We start from the raw sequence: 16,854 nt of genomic DNA on the forward strand, positions 1-16,854 counted from the left end.
TCTCCCATAGGCCATGTACTTTATTATCAGCGATTTATGGTTTTCTTCTAAGTACCCATTCCCCTGGGGCAGTAACCTGAATATAACCCAGGTAGTATAATGTTTTTTGTCCTCGTGAAAGAAAAATATAATTTGAAATTAAACTTTTTGGAAAAATGACATTTTAGCCATAATATGTATTGGAGTACATGGAAGAATAGTCCTTGCCTTACATCACTATGACATCCCATATGCGGCCAATTTGAAGTCTCCATGGGTATAGTGATTACCAATATATACAACTTTTAAAAATTCATAATTTTCTTGTTTGTCCGATATTGTTCAAACTATCACCTATCAACTGGTCTGATTTTTCTTTCCTTATAAAAAGAAGTTTTTATTTGGGTTGGATTCCCCTTTAATCATGGGTATTTCTCGATTTCGTTTTCTTCTTGGACAATCTAAATGATATCATACATGGTTTTTTTTCTATTCGTTTAAAGGAAATGCCCTATAATTCAAAGTAAATAGAGAAGACAAAGTGGTGTGCAATGAAAGTATTAACTCTTTACTATACGAAGATGCCGGATAAGAAGGCAGAAGCTTATCTCCGACCTAATCGACTGATTATTTCATACTAAACTGTTCCTGTGCATCGAAATTGACTTCATTTGATTAAAGTAAAAATGAGCTTTGATGAAAAGTCTGACTAATAAATCTGTTTCGCTTGTCCTTCAGATTTCTGACGTACAACAACATTGAACGCATTGACAGTGCGTCTTTTTCCCGTTTCCCTTCGTTGGTGTATCTGTAAGTAACTTGAAATAATTGCTTTCTCCACATTAAGGGATCTAGCGTTTTGTTAAGACCAAGGGGGTTCGGATGGTTTGACCATGGACCTGATTTGACCCAATGACGACGTACTGCGTCCTACCCACTGTTCTGCTTGTGGAAGGGGTGTTTGAGTTTGTCTCCTACCCCCTTCTTTTTTTAAGGGAACCCAACGTGTGGGGGTAAACCCCTTGCCCCACCCCTTAAATCTGCCAGTGCTCCATGATGTACTATATATAAACGCGATTTCATGCCACCTGATTACATCTTTAAAGTTGGTAAAAGCACATTGTCCCATAGTCATTCCACAAGAACAACATTGCATTCATCACACACAAATCCCCTCTTTTATCTTTGCATGCTTTTGTTCCTATATTTGTCTTTTTGATGGATAAAACAAAAGCCCATGCCATCTCGTGGCCTTTTTATTCCGAATAAAAATCAAGATTTTGCTGTTATAACCTAATCCTAACTGTAATATTACGTTCTTATTTGTTTCTAGACTCAAAGTCGAATACAAGCTCAAGACAAGTTCTAAATTCTATAATCATTATAATAATGCGTTAGAAAATTGAGCTGCACAGTTTGATATTTTCGGATTATCTTTTTCTTTGAGATATTTCTTTCTCAAATTATATGTCGCTGTCTTTTCCGCTTTTCTTCTTTTGAACTTTGTCGTCTTCTTCTTATCCTTATAGTTTGCTTGTTCCTTTTCTATGTTCTTTATCCCTTTTCTCCGTTTTCCTATTGATTTTCATGCTAAACCTCATATTTCATATTATTTTCCTTCATTTTAGTTCTTCATTGTTTGTTTTTCAATTTACCTTCCTTCTTCTTGCTCTTCTCATCCAATTCTTCTACACTTCTTGAGATTCTCCAATATCTCCTTTTTCTGAATACAGGAATTTAATGGGGAATCAACTGCGTAAAATTCAGGCCAAGTCATTCGAACATCTTCATCATCTTAGCACGCTGTGAGTGTTTCAAAATATTGATTTGAGAGGTTTGATAATGGGGAATCCGCAATCAGGATCAGATTGAAAAACACCTTTGAGAATTCATAACTGTTAAAGATTTTTCTCTATGTGTTCTCCTTCACGATCTTAAATGTGGGTCGGGGTACCTCTTGTCCTACTGCCTATAGAAATGGCTGTGTGATTTTAAGATATAGGCTTTAAAAAATACCAGTTGTGTTAGACCCTAACGATCTAAAAATGAGTTCGAACAGAATCCAATGAAATTACCACCAAAGTGTTTGTATGTATAAATTTTAAAAAAATATGTGCCAAATAGCTCTGGAAAAAAATGCATAATTACTGAGATTGAGCAAAATAAGCACATAATTTCATCATTTGACTTCATTTTTCCATTCCATTTTTCGGAGCAATATTAATACACTGCCCCACATATGTGTTTCTGTGTTAGTGATCATCAGAATTATCGATTTTGAGCTAAGATTTCATGATTTTTACAGAGATATGTTTAAAATAATGTACCAGATCTAGAATGTATGATAATATTTTGACAGTTTACCTTGATTTTAAATAATTGTTAATGAAATAATTGTTTGCTGCATCTACTGTCTTTTACCTTGAAACAAGGAACGTCCAGAAACTATGTTGTCTTGGGCGTTGAAAGGATTGCAGAACATTCACTTAATTCTGAACGATAATTGTGCTAGAGATTTCGGTTCATGTGAACATGTGTGTCGGTGTCAGGGCGGCAGGTTGTTAGCGAAATTAGCGAAAAGGGTGTGTTTGCATGGGCATGTGGGTGGAGGTGAGGGTGTGTACGTGTGTGTGTTTTGGTGTGAGACGGGTGAAAAATGTGGGTGGGCTAGTTTGTGTGTCTGTATGCGGGGGAGGGTATGTGTGAGAGAGAGCTTGGATTTTTGTAAGACTAATTTAAATTCTGGCTTTACTTTTCTTTACCCCAAATTGTATAATTCCCAATGTTGTAGTCGTTGAGGGATGTTAAAATGATAAGAAAGCCACATTCTGTCCCACTATTTTATTTCATTTATCAAGTCAACCACTTTTTTTTTTATTGATTGATTTACAGTAATATGCAGAGAACAATTCAACAAAACAATAAAAGTTTTTTTTTAATGGTTGTAGTCCAAAGAAACATGAGCTTGTAGTCCAAACAAGCAACAACAAGAGCTTCTTCTTGAAACATGGAATAAACTATGCAGGGGCCGCGGAAGCGGGGGGGCTGGGGGGGCTTCAGCCCCCCCCCCCCCCCACTTTTTTCCAAAACCATGTACAAAAACGTAAAAATTATCATATGATTGTGTTTTTATGCATGGTCAGCCCCCCCCCCCCCCCCTACTTTGAAAACCGTTCCGCGGCCCCTGCTATGTGCGAGTTTTTGTGGGTGATTCGCCTTTTTATTAACCAACTTATAAGTATTCAGCGGTTCTTTTACTTTTCAGTTACCTCTCTGAAAACAAGATATCTGTCATCGAGAGAGAGGCATTTTTAGGTCTTCATGGACTCCATTGGTTGTAAGTATTGAATTATCTTTAAATCAATTCTTGTAATTCGATGTATTGAATCCATTGTTTTTGTTCGATAAGTAAATGTTTATAGGAATTAGTAAACCTTCCCCCCCCCCCCGATTGATTGATTAAGCTGAAGTTTATAGGCAACTTGGTGAACAATTTTTTGGCGCTTACAGGGGTGTTGTATTTTTTATTCTGATATCAAATTAATGATTGAGCAAGAAATCATAAAATATATTAACATAATTTTTAAAATACTCTGAAAAGAACGCCATGACCGGTAGACATGGTAGTGGTAAAGACATGCATCATCGAGATTTCCATCAATTATATTTTCGTAATTTGCATACGGATGAATGTTGATTATTTCAATATGATAAATGGTGAGAGAGGCAGAAAATTAGGATCTCCTGGCGTTTGCTAGCATATCGTTTTCTTCGTTTACGCGGGAATAAACAATACGGCCATAATCTATTCAGTGAAAAAAAAATTAAGAATCATTTTATCTGTTGTGCGACGTAAGTTTTTATTAAAATATAAAATAGGACGACTACATCTATTCTTCCAAGATCAAATTCGACTACACGTCAATCTTTCTTCTTATTCGATAGCTATTGATTTTGCGAGCCCCTTGTTTGAATCCATATCCATGAAAATATGCATAAAAGTAAGGAAGAGTTTGTAAGTCAAAGCCCTTTCTTTCTAAACAGTTTCTTACATTCTTGCTGTTCTGAAGCAAATGCTTCGCAGGGTCAAAAAGAGTGTCTTTGCATGAAATAATTTTTAGGTGTTATGAGCATTTTCAGCAAGGGTGATATAGACGACATTAAAATATTTCAATTTCTCACACCTAAAATAAAACTTTTTCAAAATCAGTCCTTGAAAGATTGTATATGTATGTGTAACAAACGAATGCTGAAATATTTTGGTTTAATCAATTTTACAATCATTTGCAAATGTCCATCTCCAAGCTTTCTCATTATTTTTGCATTATTTGTATAATTGGTTCATGTACCCAGCAAAAACATTGTTAACATTTTTTCTTACCACACTGTTAGTAACCTGTGTTATATAAAACTTTTAGCAAGGTTTTTTTTTACTACTTCAAATATATTTCAAAATGTGTTTAATACTTGTGAATTGTATTGTATGAATTTGATTTGAGAGAAAACCACTTAAAAATATCTCTTCACCTATCCCGTCTAGATTTCTAAATGGAAATAAATTAACGAGTCTCCTACCAGGAATTTTCACCGGATTAGAGCGACTATACTGGCTGTGAGTATAATAATAATAATATTAACGTTTTTTATTTACCCAGGGTAGCCGCTTCAGTTAGAAAATTGCTCTACCAGCGGGCCCTTCATAACATATGTTATTATTACTTCTCCAATCTAAATGCTGAGCGCCTAGCAAGAAGGCAGAAGGCCCCATTTTTATCAGTCTTTGGTATGACTGGGCCAGGGATCGAACCCACGACCTCCTGTTCATTAGGCGGACGCTCTACCACTGAGCCGCCGTGCCCTTTTAACATGTTAAGTTCATGGGTTGTTTTACAATTAGGTTATACTTATCTGTGTCACTGCACAAAAATATCGTTTTGTTTTCCCCTAACTTTCCTGTAAAGAAGTGAAATGTTATTTCTTATGCAAGGAGTCATCCACTTTTTTAAGTGGTTTGATCTTTAATGCTGCATGTCTTCTTTACGAAGAGGCACTTTAGGGCAGAAATTAATTTGGAAACTTTAGCACGTGGAATTTCTGATGTGAACGAAGTGAATGGCAATTCAAGTTTCTTGCATGACAAGTCTAACGTGTGTTGTTGTAGACCAAAACGTTATTAATTAAGTGGTGTATAACGACGCGTAAAAATTCCGAAATTGCTGTGGACACGAGTAGAGACATAAATTTTGGCCATACAATGCATGATATGACCATGGAGCTATGAATAGCTCCATGATATGACTAATTGTGAGAAGTAATATAATTTTTTGTTTCGGTTTTTTGTGTTTGTCTTGTAGGTTGCTCTAAACTTGCAAATCGTGCCCAATAACAGTTCGTCGTAGATTTGAGATTACAGTACCCATATTTCTGTTAATTATGTAAAGAATGCCGGATGGTAAAAAAAAACCTTACATCATTATAAGTAGATGTTTGACAGCTATGGAGTTGGTCGAAAAATAATTGTATGCACATACGCCAGAAAAAAGTAGCTGTTCTGGGCTAAATTGAAAGAAAATTTTAGTATTTACAGACATTCATTACGCAATGCTAGTTTGTGATTTGAGCTGATAACCACAAAAATCATGTCATTTTCCGTGTCAAAATGCGATGAAGAGGTAGAATTATCAGTGGATGGGAATCATAAGTGATGTAATTCATTCCCACAATGTGTTCGTTGTAAACAAAAATTATAAATGTGCGTTTGCTTTCGCAAGTGTTTGCCTACATTATTCTGTAGAAGCCTTCAGATTCTTGATTTTCACTATAAATAGCCCTTTAAATTATGCAAGGAAACACCTCCCTCGTGATCTGAATCTTCCCTTCTTCGCAAGTCCCCGTTGATATTCATATCAATATTTGACAATAGGCTGCCATGATCTTTTCACAAAGGAAGAAGTCGGAAAAATAAATGGGAATTCTTGAAACATGAAAATGAAAAATGAAATGCCATACACAGTGGCGTGTGGTGAATTATATAAATCCGCCGAGTGAGCTCCATAAGCCAAGAAGTGTAAATTCACGTGGGAGAAATACAGATTTGCCATGATTACCTGATTAAGATAAGCCACTGTGATATATTTCAAATTTCCATAATTCACGAAGATGGACGATTACTGAGTTACTTATTGTGTAAACATTATGTTAAGGTTTTACTACAAACTTTTATACAACTCGTTAATTTTCCTTTTTTACTCTTCTTTCTCTCTTGTGTTCTTTTTAGCTCATCCGGCCCGAAGGGCCAGATGAGCTTATGCCATGCCACAATTTCAAAATGCTTCTTCTTAGTCATTTCAAGTACGATTTCAATTCTGATAGCACTAGGTGGAGGAATCAAAACTTCTGCACAGGATTTTGAAACTCATTGAATATGCTCATTTATGCGCATTTTTCAAAATTCACACAATTTTTTTTTCCTTCTTTTTTTGTTGACTGATTTTGATTTTTTTTTTGCTTCCATCTGGTAGAGCTTAATAAGGGTCACCAAACTTCTACATAGAACTTTGAAATTTTGACTAGAAAATTATTTGAGCTAATTTAGGCGAAATTTATTCATAAATCATAAAAATGACCTTTATTTGTTGATCAATTTCAATTCTGTTTGCTTTATATGATAGCCTTAGGTGGGGATACATAACTTCTACACATAATTTCGAAACTCATTGAATATGCCAATTTATGCGCATTTTTTCAAAACTCACAAAAAATGCTTATTTTTTTTTTCTTTTGTTCCTACTGAGAGCTACATGAGGTCCACCAAGGTTCTAATTTAGACATTTTGACTAGAAAAATGTTTATTCTAATTTATACGAAATGTATTCATAAATTACAACAATTGCTTCTTCGTCAATTTGTGTCACCAATATAATAAATATATATATATAAGGTGCCGGATGAGCACCACGTCATTAATAATGATAATAATAATAATTGGCATTTGAATAGCGCTTTATCAATCTACAACTGCTCAAAGCGCTTCACAATTATTATTACCCGGTCACTGGATTCATAAGATTTCAAGCAGCCTGTTAGGCGCACACTTGCTAAACCAACCACAATGACGGTTGTTTCCTACACATTCAGAAATTCTGGTTCAATTTTACACCCCTAGGGGTGCACAGGCTTGTCCCTATACGAGTACCCCTAGCGGTGCACACGTACACCCCCAATAGGGATGTACGTTGTGCACCCCTGTTTGACGTGACCATCTGCACCTTAGAGGGTGTACACGTCTACCCCCTTAGGGTGCATAATGTACCCCCACCTAAAATAACACCTAATAACACCTAATACAGGTCTCTAGCGATATGATAATTTTTTGACTTGTGCTGATAGTTGTGATTCAAGTAGCTCTATTTAATGATTCTCCAAAAGTTTACGTAATCAAACGTGTTTTTGAAACAATTATCATCACATAATATTAAATATTTTTTAAAATATTTCACTTCGGTAAAGTGTGGCGTAAGTGCATTGTTATTTCGGATAATCTTCGATCACAAATCAACTTCATCTATACCATACGTCTATCAGCGAGACTGGTGTGGTGCGCGCAAAGAGTACAGGGGTGTACAACAGACACGTAGTCTCGCGTGAGAGCTAACTTGCACCTCGATGGTATTAAGGGGTGTACGCACGTTCAAACTGGAAGACATAGACGTCCAGATAAAATACCCTCACATTTAAGAACGTGCGATAATTGTAATTCAGGAAGGGTTGGGGATGAGTATCACGCGATAATAGAATGTAATGTACACACAACTGAAAGGGTGGTGTTTTTTGACAAAATAGCTGAAATGTATAAACAGTTTAAGAACCTTAGCGATGAAGACAAATTTATATTCATAATGAAACTTGATAATGAAAACATAATTGATAATTTTTGTAAGTTCTTCAAAGCGATTATAGATAAGAGGGGTGAGTTTTAACATCAAGTACATTTTTTCTTTTTTAATTTCATTCAAAATATTTAAAATCCACCAAAGCCACCATTACCAAAGATGTATCTCTAACGTTATACATTTATTTACTTCCTGATTTGTATTCGATAATTATATAACTTATGTATATTGCATTATGATACACCTTCTTTATGTTAAATTTCAATTCGTCATTTCTCTTTGTATATATAGATGTATATCTTTATAATAATTGGAAATCCATGTATTGATGTATTACTGATTTATACGACATACATGTACAGTTATGAATGTTTTTGTTTATGTTATCATTGTATATATGTTAAAACAAAATATTCATGCCATATGAATGAAGTTTGTTAATAAATTCAAATTCATCCCATTTGCACCGGGATTTCTTAGTGTGTACCGGTGCCCAATTAGCACCTGGGTGAGAGTGGCAAATGTGAATTGACGCCTTGCCAAAGGACGCTAGGCCATGGTGGGATTCGAACACACGGCCCTCTGATTACAAGGCGAGAATCAGAACCGCTACACCACGGTGCTTCATTGATGTGCTAATTTTCATATTTTCTTCGAGGGCAGGCTGACCCTTATTAAAAATACCTACCTTTTTCTTGTTTATTCATTTTGTATCTTATTTTCTAATAAATATTTCTTTTAAATCTATACCAGGGACCTTCGGCATAATGAGATTAGAGATCTTAACCACGGTACTGCACTCAAAGATTTACTCTCCGTTGCATGGATGTAAGTCTGTTTTGATTCGTTTGTTTTTTACTTCCGAAAATGAAGTTACAAAAGTTTTGAAAACATGGAGGAAAGATCCTTTTGCTAGGCATGCGTCACATTGTGGAAGAGCCTTCATGAAGACACCAACAACTTGTATTACTCTTTAAAGATATCTTTTTCCAAACCTTTTTATTTACTTCTTTATTCTTATACACCTTGAGTACTCTACAGAGTGCAATTGGCGATTTATAAGTCACATTTTTGTTATCATTATTATTATCATCATCATCATCATCATCATTAGCACCATCATCGTCATCCTCACCATCATTGTCACTATAATTACAACTTATTCTCAATAAGGCACGCATCATTAAATGAGCATTAATGCCTCTAAGGGTGGAGATATATCATTATCTAATATACAATGTATCCAATTATCTGATATACATCATTTACTTAATTGTTTACTGAAGATTTAAAGGGCAAACGAACCAGCGGGTTAAACAGACCAACCTTAAATCCTGAAATACCAAGGTTCTTTACCCATAATGCAATATTATCAGCAGTGTAGTCTTGTGATAAAGGCCCACTTGAATAATAAAACACAAATTCAATACTGCATAAAATTCATATCGCACTAATTATGCTACCACAGAACAACGCAAGTACCAAAACGTGTTTTATACACACAAATGGATTTATTGGCAATTTCTTTGTATATCACACAATTTCAATACTCCATAAAATTCATATCGCACTAATTATGCTACCACAGAACAACGCAAGTACCAAAACGTGTTTTATACACACAAATGGAATTATAGGCAATTTTTTTTTTATATTACTAATAGATATTTAGAAAAGGTATACTCTCAGACTAGGCGTGTGTATAGCACAACTTAATGGGAGACAACACACAGCGTTGGCCAGTTCGCTCCTCCTTTAAAGGTCAAGTCCACCACCTCAGAAAATGTTGATTTGAATCAATAGAGAAAAATCAGACGAGAATAATGTTAAAAATTTCATCAAAAATCGGATTTAAAATAGGAAAGTTATGACATATTAAAGTTTTGCTTCGCTTATTTTTCATAAAAAAACCAGTGACGTGCACAATTCAGTGACATGCAAATGAGACAGTCGATGATGTCCTTCATTCACTATTCCTTTTGTTCTTTTATTGTTTGAATTATACAATATATCGTCTTTTACATATTTGACTATAAGGACCAACTTGACTGAATCATAGAGTATTAAACATTGCTAATTCCACACGTTCAGGGAGGAATTGATCATTGTTTCACTTGACAATGAGGAGAAAAGTAGCATATTTCATATTTCATATAATAAAATTCAAGAGAAATAGTGAGTGGGTGACGTCATCAGTCTCATTTGCATACCGACCAGGATGAGCATATAACTGTTTTGTAAAATTAAGCAAAATTTTACAATGTCATTATACTTTCTTATTTTACATCCGATTTTGATGAAATTTTCAGTGTTATGGTTGTTGGATTTTTATAATTTTATTCAAATCAACTTTTTGTTGGGGAGGACTTGTCCTTTACGTCTGGATGTAATCGTGGGATTTCTACTAAGTGTGTCTCTTTGAATTTTTATCACAGCGACTTTGAAGGAAATGGCATCCAATCAATCGAAGTGGACTCATTTCCGGGAAACACATCTTTAACAGTTCTGTAAGTCCATTTAAAAAAAGCAACTTCGTCTTGAATATAGACTAGTCTAGAAATGAAATGAGGTTATTGGATGAGATGACAGGAGAACTGGTGTAACTAATTACTAACGTAACGGTTCGCTAGATTACGTGCTCTTTGAAAAGAAAATAAATAAAAGGGGGTTCGTGAACATAGGAGCCGTTTTACTGGCTTCTTTAAAATGAACTGTTTCAAGTGATTAATTATTCTAGATAGGAAGATAGGAAATAAGATTGGCCCGGGAGACACGCTTCGAAAATGGGGATGAGTGCTCCTGAGAGAATCGGAATTGAACACGCATGATTAACACAAGCGGATGATTACCATTAGAACGTCAGGGTACAATTGGCTTGGGAATCGTGAAGAAATTACTACCTCATATAAAATACTAATGATAAAGCCAATTTGTATCTAAAAAACAAACAAACAGAGCTTAATTGCCTTAAAAATTCGTCGCCATCGAAAAAGAAGTAGTTATAGTAGTACTATTGATGTAGTAGTAGAAGTAGATGTAATAGTGGTATTAGTAGTAGTAGTAGTAGTAGTAGTAGTAGTAGTAGTAGTAGTAGTAGTAGTAGTAGTAGCAGCAGCAGCAGCAACAGTAATGACAATACGAGTACTATAGTAGTAGTATTGGTAGTGGGAGTAGTAAAGGAGACGAAGAAGTAGTATAGTAGTTTCCACCATCATTTATGGTATTTTGCTTTTTTTCAAATGCATAACTCTGACAAGATCGAAGCAGTCGAGAGTACTTTCTGTTCTTACTTCGTGATTACTAGGTTTTGACGCTTGTGCTTTGTTGTTCATTAATAATATTAATGAACAACAAAACAAAAGCTTTATTTTAATGAATTATGTAATATTAAAAAAGCAGGAAAGAGTGTATTGGATAGGATTCGTGCAATAGTGTTTATCAGATTGATGTGGATTCAATACTTAAACTAAAAAAATGTAAATAATAAGGGGGTATTCTAAAGAACAAAAATTATTTTAATACAAAAACGTGCAATAAGAATAATCACCAATTCAACATTTCTTGCCCATACAGACCCATTGTTTCGGAAGCTTACAATTTTGAATATATATGATTTACATCGCTATTTTGTTGCTTGTTTTATGTATTCTTATTCTAAAAGGGCTTTACCTGATATTTTTAATGATTTTTTCACCCTTAATAGTAGTATAAATATGTATTCAACAAGAAATATCAATAACTTTTATCTGCCAAAATATACATATAATTTTTCTAGAACTGTTATTGGATACGAAGGACCTGTCATCTGGAATGATTTGCCATCTGAAATTAAAACTTGCCCCTCACTAATTACTTTTAAACGTAAATATAAATCATATCTTGCCAATTCACCATCAGTTTTTAAGTAAAATGGAGCCTTTTTTTTTTCTTTGTTTTTTTTTAAATGTTTTTCTTTTGTTTGTTTATGTTGATGTTATAACTGTTTAATCACCATTAATTTGTTTTATTTTAACCAATGTGCGGAACGAAGGGGGATTGGCCTCGATAGGTCTTTGGCCTTTGCCATTCCCCTACATCCACTGCATGTTGGTGCTACTCTTTCTATTTGTAATTATATTGATTTGTTTATGCATTGATTGTTTCTTATTGTTCATATAATATTGTATGTTGTATATTTTTCAATGGATGTGAATAAAGTGAATTGAATTGAACATAAGAGATGGAAAGAAGGAAGAAAGAAAGAAAAGAAAAGATTTAATAAATGAAAGAAAGAAAGAAAGAAAAGAAAAGAAAAGAAAGACAGAGAGAGAGAAAGAAAGAAAGAAAGAAAGAAAGAAAGAAAGAAAGAAAGAAAGAAAGAAAGAAAGAAAGAAAGAAAGAAAGAAAGAAAGAAGAATGAAGGGAAGAAAGAAAGAAAGAAAAAAAGACAGAAAGAAAGAAAAAAGAAAAAACGAAAAAGAAAGAAAGAATGAAGGGAAGGAAGGAAGAAAGAAAGAAAGAAAGAAAGAAAGAAAGAAAGAAAGAAAGAAAGAAAGAAAGAAAGAAAGAAAGAAAAAAGTGAAGAAGGTTCGAATAACGTAGGAATCATTCGACAATATTATTCTGCTATTCATTACAGAGTGCTGAAGAATAATAGCATAAGTTCAATAGAGGAGAACGCCTTCAAGTACCAGGAAACATTAATGGAACTGTAAGTAAATTCATTATTGTTTTATCTGATTTATGTGATATCGGTAATTAGTTTCATAAATTCATTATGTAATTCATTTGAATTGTTAGTGTATATTTTGGTTTGTTTTATATTTTCACAATGCAAAATAAGATCCACATTTGCAAAAAAAAGGGGTTTATATTAGCAGATAAGAATGCATAACATTAATGAGGCGCCGATTATCTAGTTGTCGATTCAATGGCGCACTACACCGACTGTAGCTGCACCTGCCAAAGACGCGTGGTGCATCCATTGACTTAGGTCCATGGTGCAATCAAGGAATATCCTACCGGGTACCCATTCACCTCACCTGGGTTGAGCGCAGCACAATGTGAACCCACTTTCCTCTGATTACGCGTGGTGCATCCATTGACTTAGGTCCATGGTGCAATCAAGGAATATCCTACCGGGTACCCATTCACTTCACCTGGGTTGAGCGCAGCACAATGTGAACCCACTTTCCTCTGATTGAAAGACGAGAGTCGTAACCACTAGACCACGGTAACCCCATAAGTATAAACAAAATATATTTGAAACGCAGATTCCCTTAAATAACAACGAGTTGGACATTGTGGTGGTGCCCTAAATTGATGGCCCATCGCATAACCCCTAACACTACCACATTGTTTTCAACATTGAAACAGAAAGTACTTTTTCAGAGGGAAAGATACAAATTTCAGCCAAAGAAAGGAAGAAATTGTGAAATATATAAATGCATTTAACCCACATGCATCATTAAAATAAGGACATAAGATGACAATATTGTTAGTCCAGGTATATGGATCCTTATTCTTGTCATAGTCTTTTACATGATGGGTGCATACCAAAAATATGTGGATGTGAAAATATCCCAAGAAGTTCGGACTCGGGTAGGGTGAGCCAGCCAACATGGGGCAAGTTGAACCGTGGTAATTTATATGGTGATGTATATATAAAAACAATTAAACCTTAAATAGCCATTTGGATGCAGGCAGAAAGGACAAAATTCACAAGACAGTTGTTTTACTTTTTAGAGGATGTTAGTATTTATAGAGAATTAGCAAGTGAAAAGACTTTTGAATAAAAAATTGTCAAGCTGGTTCTTGCCCCCATAGCTTTTGTACATAGTTTTTGTGGCTCAACTTACCCCCAGAAGATGGATCATCTTACCCCATGGGTGGGGCAAGTTGAGCCATTTGACATCTTTTGTTTCAAAGATGACAGTGCCTTTCAGTGTGAGGGTAGACAGTTTCATATATTCAATCAATTCATTTTATTCAATCATTTAAAAATCAATATACAAACCAAAATATATACAAGTCGTACATGAATGCACAATATAGTTTAAATGATTAGGACGCCCCTAAAAGCAAAAGCTTGATGAGTGGGACAACCAATACATAATATATAAACGTACATAAAAGTAAAAAAAAGTAACAATAATAAATACGAACAATACATATGAAATAAGACGGTATAATTACAAGGGGGTCAGGAAAAGGGTGTTGAAATGAATTATGTGATTAATTGGAATACATAATTACAAGTGAACTTGAGTTTTGTTTTCAATGCAGTAACATTTGTGCTAGAAATTACATTGGAAGGGAGGGAATTCTATATTCGAGGACCAGTGGATTTAAATGAATCAAGGGTTGACTGATTGAATGCTACAGGATAATGGAATTTAGAGTGGGAACGATTTTTGTATTATATTTAAATAGATTTATCATATTAAGGGGTGCTAAGTTGTGATTTACGTAGTACATTGGAATTGCAATTTGAGTCTTATGAATATCGAAAACTGTCAACGTGTTTAATCTAAAATATAATGGGAGTGACGGAGCTAAGTGGGAGTTAGAACAAATATGTAAAGCCTTTTTTTAGTATGTGTATGGGGCACTGGCGTAAATCCCGGGGGGGGGGATGGGGGGATATATCCCCCCCCCCACTTTTCGAGGAGGGGGGGATGGCCTGTACAAACATCCCCCCCACTTTTTACGAAAGAAATGAAAAAAAAAATCACAAGAGATAATTGTTTTATTGGTGAAAATTCTTCCAAAAATACCGCTTAACAAATAAAATAATATTATTGAATCATAAAATGCAAATAAAGAGCCAGTTCACCATTTCCAAACGAAATACTTATGTCCTTATTATAACATTGAAGAGAAACCCCGTTTCTTCCAATTCATCAATGTTGGGGGTCTTTGGGAAGGGATTAAGATGGAATGTCAAAAATTTGTTGAATGTAATCTCTAATAAAACCATTAAACCATCATGTGGTAAAAAAGATAATAATATTGGAGGGGTATTTGCCATATGGACATACAGTGGCGTAACTATGGGGGGCACATCCCCCCCCCCCCCCATCGGCTGACCAAAAAAAACGGGGAAAGGGGGAAAAGGAGAAAAGAGGGAGAAAGGAAGAGAAACGTAGTGGGAAAGAAGAAAATATTATTCATTAGAATGTTATATTATATTATAATTATGTTAAGTTACATTACATAAGAAACATTTTTATCATAACTTTATGAAACATAATTTGCCCAGGGCCTACGTCTTCATTGTTCCTGGTGCTCGCATTGTCTGTTTAACGAGATATATAATCCTGTTGTACTAAAACATCCCGTTTTCAAGTCAATATAAACCAAATATATTTCCTAGCACTTGAGTTATCATTGTTTTATGTAGTGACATATGCTTCTTTTTCATGACTCAAAAGTGATTGCCCCATGTTAAGGTCTTCGTATATATGAAACATTTCCTGTCCGTGATTACGTTCGCATTAGTGGATTGGTGAGATATGTCTGCTCTTCATGAAATCCTAAAATCAGTCCTTAAAATGTCCCTTCTTCTGATCTGAATATCAAAAATTTTCAGCTCGCGCTTCGCGCTCGCACCATTTGGTTAATGAAATATGTATGGTCCTAGTTAATTCCTACAAAGAAACCTTAGAACGCCCCACTTCAGGTCTGAATTATCAGCATAAGTTTTCAGCTCGCGCTCGCATTGTTAAGCGAGACAGGTACCTATCATGATTACATAAATTTGATTATAATGTCCCTTTTTAGGTGTGAAAATAAAAAAAATTCAGCTCGCGCTTCGCGCTCGCATTATTTGATAAGTGAGATACATATCCGTTTAATGACATTGTCCTTATAATGTCTCTATTAGGTCACTCACTCAGTCATTCAAAAATTTTGCTGGTGCCCCCCCCCCCCCCCCATGCCGTGACCCACGGTCGCCACTGTGGACATATCAATGACAATTCCTTGCATATCTAAAAACATGATTGCAAAAAAATGCCAAAATATTTCAGTCATCCCCCCCACCCATCAACACGGATTTACGCCAGTGGTATGGGGTTTAGTTTTGTAGTGCCATAACCTGCCAAAGTGTATTACCATAATAAATATAAGGAAGCAATAAAATATTGTAAAGCATAAGAAAATGTTTTTCTGTAAGATTATTACGTAATTTAGCTAATATACCTATATTTTTAGACATCTTATTACTAACAATAAAGCGGTGTTTATAGTAGGACAATTTGTCATCAAGTACAAATCCTAAGAATTTTACGGAATTTATTATTTTAATGTTACATTTCTTATTTTAATATTGAAGTCAAAAGATACATTGTGGGATAAATGAGGTTTTTGAAAATACATAAAATTTGTTTTGTCCTAATTGACAACGAGTTTGTTTGCATCGAGCCAATCACAAATCTTACATAATTCATCGATTTGTTTTTTCCAGTAAATATATAAAATTGCTATGGGTAGAAATAGTAGTGTCATCATCAAATAAAACATAATTAAAGAATGAAGATGCTGAACATAAATCATTATATAAATAAGGAAAATGAGCGGGCTCAGTATGGAGCCTTGGGGAACATACTGGGCGATAGAATATTGAAAATCATAATTGTTAAATGAAGTGTAGTTTTGTCGATCAATTAGGTAGCTCTGGAACCATTCCCGCACTGCTCCCCTAATACCGTAATGAGATAATTTATACAGTGCGTATCAAAAAAAAGATTACACTTAGAAAAAATCTTGTAAAATTATATACAGTGCGTATCCAAAAAAAGTTTACACTTTGAAAAAGCTCTGGGAATTAAAAAATATACAACATGTGGGTATTTTTTTCACATATAAACTTGGGTTTGGGTCTCATCTATCCAATGAAAGTAAAAGTTTTGACAGAATGTTACACTTGAGTGAGCACTGTCCATTTTTCTAAAGCTCGCAGAAATCTGTTTGCGCAGAAATGCTCGTTTTCACGCTGTGTAAA

At 34.7% G+C, this 16,854-nt stretch overlaps 1 protein-coding gene across 1 annotated transcript in view; it reads left to right on the forward strand.

Annotated features, from left to right (window-relative positions):
- The window catches only part of LOC129261226 (relaxin receptor 1-like), a 55,550-nt gene that overhangs the window by 5,001 nt on the left and 33,695 nt on the right, over positions 1–16,854 (forward strand). The window contains exons 4-10 of the mRNA XM_054899286.2: positions 718–789; positions 1,713–1,784; positions 3,245–3,316; positions 4,520–4,591; positions 8,625–8,699; positions 10,307–10,378; positions 12,490–12,561. Of these exons, the coding sequence (XP_054755261.2) occupies positions 718–789; positions 1,713–1,784; positions 3,245–3,316; positions 4,520–4,591; positions 8,625–8,699; positions 10,307–10,378; positions 12,490–12,561 (507 nt within the window). The remainder of the gene's footprint in view (positions 1–717; positions 790–1,712; positions 1,785–3,244; positions 3,317–4,519; positions 4,592–8,624; positions 8,700–10,306; positions 10,379–12,489; positions 12,562–16,854) is intronic.

Source organism: Lytechinus pictus, chromosome 5 (genome assembly GCF_037042905.1).
Source record: "Lytechinus pictus isolate F3 Inbred chromosome 5, Lp3.0, whole genome shotgun sequence".
Classification (NCBI taxonomy): Eukaryota; Metazoa; Echinodermata; class Echinoidea; order Temnopleuroida; family Toxopneustidae; genus Lytechinus; species Lytechinus pictus.